General features: G+C 38.6%; 1 protein-coding gene across 1 annotated transcript in view; it reads left to right on the forward strand.

Annotated features, from left to right (window-relative positions):
* BLM (BLM RecQ like helicase) overlaps positions 1 to 7,756 on the forward strand; it is a 125,847-nt gene that overhangs the window by 90,143 nt on the left and 27,948 nt on the right. Inside the window, exon 14 of the mRNA XM_004708093.2 lies at positions 538 to 698. Coding sequence (XP_004708150.1) covers positions 538 to 698 — 161 coding nt within the window. The remainder of the gene's footprint in view (positions 1 to 537; positions 699 to 7,756) is intronic.

Consider the following 7,756-nt stretch of genomic DNA (forward strand, 5'->3'; position numbering starts at 1 on the left):
TCTCTCTCTCTCTCTCTCTCTCTCACACACACACACACACACACACACACACAAACCCACTGCCATCAAAGCAATTCTGACTCTTAGCAAGCCTTAGGACAGAGGAACTGCCCCTGTGGGTTTCCAAGACTGTAAGTCTTTTGTGGGTAGAAAGCCTGTGGAGCAGCTGATGGTTTCACCTTGAGCCCCCCTGTAATCCACTACATATGGCCCCTGTGGATGCCTACCGCCATTTGCATTTCATGGATTGTGTGTCAGAGTGCCTTCTCACTGTAAGGCCAGGGTGGACAAGAACCCATGGCGTGTCAAGGTCCACCTACAGTCACAAACAGGGACGGGCTTAGAAACCAGGGCATCTCATTGCCAGAGCACGTGGATTCCTTGCTTACATTGTTCTGCCGATGGGATCCTTCTCCGTGATAAGCAAACTGTGGCGATCTATTTATGGTTCCTCTGTTTCTAAGAACATAATATAAATGTGTTGTTTTCATGTTTTTTAAAACACTCATTTCACAATACGATTTGGTTTCTTGGCAGATGACTCCGGGATAATTTATTGCCTCTCTAGGCGAGAATGTGACACAATGGCTGACACGTTACAGAGAGATGGGCTCGCTGCTCTAGCTTACCATGCTGGTCTCAGTGACGGTGCTAGAGATGAAGTACAGCACAAGTGGATTAATCAGGATGGCTGCCAGGTAACATTTTTAATCTCCATAAGAAACTTTCTTTGGGTCATTATAAAAACATTTTTTTAAATAGTATAAAATAATATTTTTAAAAATATAAAGCAAGACATACGAAATCTCAAAAATGTGTGCGTGTACAATTCTTCACATGGTGCAACCATTCTTGCTACCTTTTGTAAATTATTGCACCGCCATTAACATAAGGTCAATGCCTCCTCAACAGGGAGTCACCAATAAACTTGGTCTCCGTACATTTGCCTTTTCTTAAATGAAGTCATAGAATATTTGACCTGAAGTGATTAACTGATTTTGCTCGGTATAATGTCTTCAAGCTCCATCAGAGTGTAGCATGTATTAAGACTTCATTTCTTACACTATACTGAGCAGTATTCCATTGTATGCGTATACCACACTTTGTTCATTTTGGTTATCCGTTCATAGATGAACATTTGGGTTTGGTTGTTCTACCTTTCTACCTTTTGTAAGCATTTGGGGTTTTTTTTACACCTTTTGGCCATTGTGAAAAATGCTGCAATGAACATTGGTCCACACGTCTCTTTTTGGATCTCAGCTTTCAAGTTTTCTGGATCTATACTTAGTAGTGGAATTGCTGGGTCATATATATATATGGTATATTTATTTATTCATTTAACCACCAGTTGTCCATAGTGACTGTGCCGTTTTGTATTTCCACAGCAATACATAAAGAACAGGAAACATTCCTTCATGGTATATAGGGAAGCTTCCGAAAGGTTAGGGAAAAGTCCCATTATCTTTTCATTCTTTTTCCACCAACTTTTTGAAACCAGGTATAAGCAAGTATGCAGATGCAGAATGCAAATTATTTTTTCCTTAAAGGTAGTAAACTTCAGATAGAACTAAAAGTAAAACACATTTTTTAATGACTTCCAGTTACTTTTTTTCCCTAGTAATATGAAAATTTTATTTATTGGATACAATTCACATACTATAAAACTTTCCCTTTTACTTTTTAAGCATATTCCCAAAGTAAAACATCATCACTCTATAATTCCAGAACATTGTTGTCTCCTCCAAAAAGTGAATGGCCATAAAGAAACCTTTCTAAGAGAATGGGTGAGCTTCTCAGGTCAGTATCCACTCACCCTTCCTCACAGTCCTTGGGGACCACTGACCCCACTAACGCCTGGGAAGCTATTCATCTGTCTGGACATTGAGGTGGTTTTTGTGACTGACTTTTCTACCAGCATAAGTTTTTGCAGAAACATCCATATTGTGACACGTGACAACACTTTATTCTTTCTGTGGCTGAATAATATCCCATTGTATGGATACACCAAATTTTGTTAGTCCAATCATCAGTTGATGGGCGCCTGGTTTGTTTATACTTTTTGGCTGTTAAGAATAATGCTACTGTATGGTCATAAGGCTTCATTTCTCTTGGACATACACCTAGGAGTAGAACTGTTAGGATATCATAATCCTGTGTTTAACTTTTTGAACAATGATGAAACTTTTTTCCAGTATGACTGCACCATTTTACATTTCCCACTAGCAAGGGGTGATGCATCCTGTTTCTTCACTAAGGCTTATTACTTACTGTGTGTCTTTCTTAATGGTAGCCATCCCAGTGGGTATGATGTACTATCTCATTTGATTTGCATTTCCTTAATCACTAATGAAGGGCCCTGGTGGTGTGAGTTGGCATTAACTAAATGGCAGTGAGTTTGGTTTGGGTTTTTGGTGATGCAGTGGTTTAGCCTCACCTGCTAATCAAGTCACCAGTGGTGCCTTGGAAGAAAAAAACTGGCCATCTGCTCCCATAAAGATTGCTGTGCAGGAAACCATATGGCATATAGTTCTAGTCTGTTGTGTAGGTATCTGTGAGTTGGGATTAACTCAACAGCATAGAGCAGTGATTGTGGTCACTTATAGTAGTCACTGATAATGGTGAACATCCTTGCTTGTGTTCACTGGACATTGTATACCTTCTTTGGAGAAATGTCTATTCAAATCCTTTACTCCTTTTTATAATTAGATCATTCGTTTCTTTTTTGTTGAGATATAAGTGTTCTTATATATTCTGGATACTATACCTTTATCAAATAATAGTTTACAAATAGTTTCTTCCATTCTGTAGATGTCTTTTCACTTTCTTGTTAATGCCCTTGAAAGTTTGATGAAGTTCAAGATATAGTTCGGGTTTTTTGTTTGGTTTTTTTAGTTTTTTTCCATTAGGTATCCTATCAAAGAAATCATTGCCTAATCCAATGTCTATATTTTCTTCTAGGAGTTTTATAGTTTAACTCTTAAATTTAGGTCCTCGATCTATTCTGAGTTTGTGATTTTTTTTTATATGGTGTGGCAGCAGCTTATTTCTGTTCTTCTGCATACAGTTATCCAGTTGTCCCTGTACTGTTTCTTGAAAAGACCATTCTTTACCCCATTAAATTGTCTTGCTGAAGATTAGTTGATTGTAAATATGAGGGTTTATTTGGGACTCTCCGTTCTGTCCTGTTGATTTATATCTGTCCTGTGCCAGATGGAGTGGTTGCAAGTTGGTCTGAAATCCACGTGGTCAGCAGTTCGAAACTACCAGCAGCTCCTTGGGGAAAAGACTGGGCTTTCTATTCTTGTGAACAGTTGCAGTCTCAGAAACCCACAGGGAGTTGTCGATGAGTCAGCATTGACTTGATGGCAGTGAGTTTGGTTTGGTTTGTTGTTGTTGTTTTATGCCAGAACCAGACTGTCTTGATTACTATAGCTTTTTGGGAAATTTTAAAATCAAAAAGTCTGAATCTTCTAACTTTATTCTTCTTTCTCAAGAATGTTTTGGCTAAGAATAAATACAAATAGTCAAAATCACATGATGAGTTGCTATGACATCAGTCATTGCTGTGTCTGTTAGGTGCCATCAAGTCAGCGTTGCATCCTAGCAACCCCGGCTGACCGTAGAGCAGCCCCACAGCATTTCCTGGGCTATAATCTTTGCAAAAGCTGATCACTGGGGCTTCCTTCTTCAGAGCAGCTGAGTAGGTTCAAACAACCAACCTTTCAGACAGCAGCCATGCTATAAATCAAAACTACAAGGAGATACCATATCACTTTATCCCCACAAAGATGGCTACAATTTAAAACAGAAACCCACAGTATTGGCAAGGATGTAGAGAAATGGGAACCCTCATTGTAAAATGGTGTGGCTGCTCTGGAAAACAGCTTAAAAGTTCCTCAAACGGTTAAATATAGAATTACCACATGATCCAGTACTGCCACTTCTAGGCAAATACCTGCTAGGACTAAAAGCAGGTGCACAGACTGATACATGTATATTGATGTTCATTGCAATGACCTAACAACGTAAATGGCCATCAAGAGAGGAACAGAAAACAAAACGTGATACATGTGTACCATGCAGTATTGCTCAGCCATAAAGAGCAATGAAGCCCCTGCACAGGCGCAATGTGGATGAGTCTTGAAAACTCAACACATGCTGAGTGGATACGTCAGGCACAAAAGGACCAATATTGAATGATCCCACTTACGTGAAATATCTAGAAGAGGCAACTGTATAAAGACCAAAGTTGATGCCACCAGGGGTGGTAGGGAGGGGGAAAGGAATCATTGTTTAAGGGGCACTGAACTTCTATTAGGGGTGATGGAAAAATTTGGAAACAGATAATACTGATGACTGCACAACATGATGAATGCAACTAATAGGCATGTAAACAATATTGAAATGGTAAGTGTTTGCTTTATATATATATACTTATTGCAATGTTTTTTAAAGGATTCTTGGACCCATTCTGGGTTTTTTTCATTTCCAAATGAATTTTAGGATCAGCTTTACAATTTCTCCGCGCGCACGCGCACACGTGCATACATACCCGTGCTCACACACACACAAGGCCACTCGGGATTTTGTAAGGATTACATCTAATCCATAGACTAATTGTGAGTGTTATCTTAATAATATAAAGTCTTCCAGTCTTTGAGTACACAATGTCTTTCCATTTATTTTGATCTTCTTTAACTTCTAACTTTTTTAAACTTTTCATTGTAATTTGATTGTTATTTACTTTCTTGTAACTGTTTGTAGATTTCAGTATATGGGTCTTACACTTCTTTTATTAAATTTATTTCCAAGTATCTTATTCTTTTTTAAGCTATTACAAATGAAATTGTTTTCTTAATTTTATTTTTGTTTTGTTCATTGTTACTGTGTAGTAATTACAGCTGATTTTTTTAATATATTGATCTTTTTTACTGCAGCCTTGCCGAACTCATTTTTTTAAAGCAGATTTTGAATATGAAGTAGGAATTATTTCTCTAACTTGGAAAAAAATAACAGTAGTAACTTAGCTAATAAAGTTAATACCATGAGGCCAACAGTGGGCACATTAAAAGTCAATAGGGACTCATTCTTCCTACCTTTCTTCTGGTTAATTCAGTTCAGAAAACTAAGTGGTGCCATGAAAGTGGGTTTTCAAAGGTGAAAACCACAAGGAAGATGTGTGTGTGGCCTGTCACTAGGTATTAGCACCCAAGTGGGATGCATAAGGTAGTGACAGCAGTTTGGCCTTGAGAATAGGATCCCAAGCCAGCCGAGGGCAGCACCCCTGCAGGGAAATGGGAACAACCTACCCTGGGTTATCAGAGCCTGCATAGGTTGAGAAGGGTGCTGTGATTATCAGTGAGAGCACAGCCCAGTAGTGGTTATCAGTTGGAGCATGTGTTCAAAGGCATGTAAGTTCGTGGGGGTAAGATGGGTGGGGAGTGATGGGAGATTAGTTACACACGAGGGCTGAACAAATAAGGCAAATATATCAAGGGCAATGGGAGCCCAGTTTCTGACTATCAGGGAAGGTAAACAAAAGGAGAGACACAAATGAGCCTTGTGATGTTGGATTGGGATTTGAATTATCAGTATGAACCCATAGTCTGCAAGATACATAGATGATAAGGAAATAAATACAGATGTAAATGTGTGTTGATGTCTATAAATGTGCTCTTCCATCTCCTGCGAATGTCTGGGAGTGGCGACACCACAATAGCTATAGCACACCTAGTACTCAGTTCTTTGTTCTAAATGCCATTCTCTAATAAAAGGAACCAAGCTTTTTGAAGACAGTCTGATTTCAAGGCTGTGACAGGGAAAGTAGAAGATAAATCTGAAATACCTTGTTGTGCCAGAAAGTAAAGGACTAGTCACAGAATGAGGAAGGGGAGGTCATTTCCAAAGGACACAGAAGCTGACGCGAACGAGCTCCCACTGGGCCAATCAGAGGATTTCAGCATCAAAATAAACAATTGTAGCTACAGGTTATAATCAAATAGAATTGGGATTCATGAACTTAAGCCTGATATGAATAAATTAATAAGTAAATGGAAAGAAAATACTTTTCCTTAGAGCCAAGAGTTAATTAATATATAAGAAATGATAGAATTAGGAAATTACCATTTGGCCCATCATCACAAACCAAAACAGATCCACAGCCATTGAGCTGATTCCAACTCCTACCACCCCTGTGGGACAGAGTTGAACTGCTCTGCACTGTTTACAAGGATATCAATGTCCATGGAAGCGTTTGGAACCCCTGACCTTACAACTGGAAGGTCACACAGCCAAACACTTGAGCCCCTGCACGACCAAAGCTCCTGTCTGTGCCATGGCTAAAACATCCAACCCCACCTCCTGCTGTTCAGATCAATCCGGACTTATATCCCTCTAAAGACAAGGGTGAATTTGAACAAAACAACTGGGAATTTTTGAAGACTATCTCAGCTCAGTAATAAAGGACAAATGTCCGTGATTCAGAGGGAAAATCTCTCTCCAAATTATTTTTTAATGCAGCAAAAGCAAAGAAAATCTTAGCAGACATCAGCCTAGTACTCTCAGAATGATGTGAGAAGCGAAGGACCTGGCTTCTCTGAGCTAGAAACAGTTTGCCATACAGAGCTTCCAGACTGAGAGAAAGGGGGAAATATAAATGCCACTTGCCATTCACGAAAAACAACTAATAGCAGAATTATATATCAAGACACAAATGGCTGACTCAAAACAGACATTTGAATATGTGATGTAGTGAAAAAAACTTAATAAGGAAAAGAGGAGGGGGCAAACATGGTAACAGAAAAAAAACAAAAATATACTTGCTGGGGACAGAATGGGGAGTCAGCTCAAGAATAACAAGTGTTTCCAAGGAAGAAAGCAGACTGTCCAAACAGATAATCAAGTGAATTATAAATAAATACATAGCAAAATTTAAAGATTTACGCCCCAAAATTTTCCCACTGGAAAAAAATTAATGTAGCTATATTTGAGTAATTGAAGTTTGGCTTAACCAAGCTAAAAGGAATTATGCACATGAAGATACATAGTTGACAGACAACAAACTAGATATACCTAAGACTGCTGCATTTCATGGTAGGCAGGAGGGCTGACTTCAAAGTCCAGAGAGGAGATGGACTGAAGACTATGCACAGCACGTTGTCATCAGCTGAAAAGACTGACTATTCATGTGTCTGAATGAGTTCCTGAAATAATTACAGGTGTCAGTCTTCCCAAATTAATTCATATATGTACTTAAAATTCCAGCATGGTTTTTCTTTCCTTTGATAAACTTTAGAAAGTTTATTTGGAAGAATATTCAAGTGAGAAAACACATGAGCACTAATTTTGCAATGCATTATGCACAGATCGCTGGGACCTGGGACAGTACATCCAAAAATAGACTGGGAAACATAAATATTTAAGACCAATTTATGATAAGGAAAACATTACAAATGAATGAGGAAGGGAAAGATTATTCAACTCGTAGTATTGGTTATATGATGGGGGGAATTACTTTACATCTTCACAAAAAAATAAACAAAGGTGTTACTGTTTAAAAGTGTATGATCTCTGGAAACTGGGAAAAATACTTTTTTTTTCTGAATCATTTTATTGGGAGCTCATACAACTCTTATCACAATCCATCCATCAAGCACATTTGTACATTTATTGCCCTCACCATTTTCAAAAGATTTGCTTTCTACTTGAGCCCTTGGTATCAGCTCCTCATTTTTTTTACCATCCCTCCCCGCCCCCC

The sequence above is a fragment of the Echinops telfairi genome, unplaced genomic scaffold (genome assembly GCF_000313985.2).
Source record: "Echinops telfairi isolate 266 unplaced genomic scaffold, ASM31398v2 ScPeMD7_7;HRSCAF=31, whole genome shotgun sequence".
Classification (NCBI taxonomy): Eukaryota; Metazoa; Chordata; class Mammalia; order Afrosoricida; family Tenrecidae; genus Echinops; species Echinops telfairi.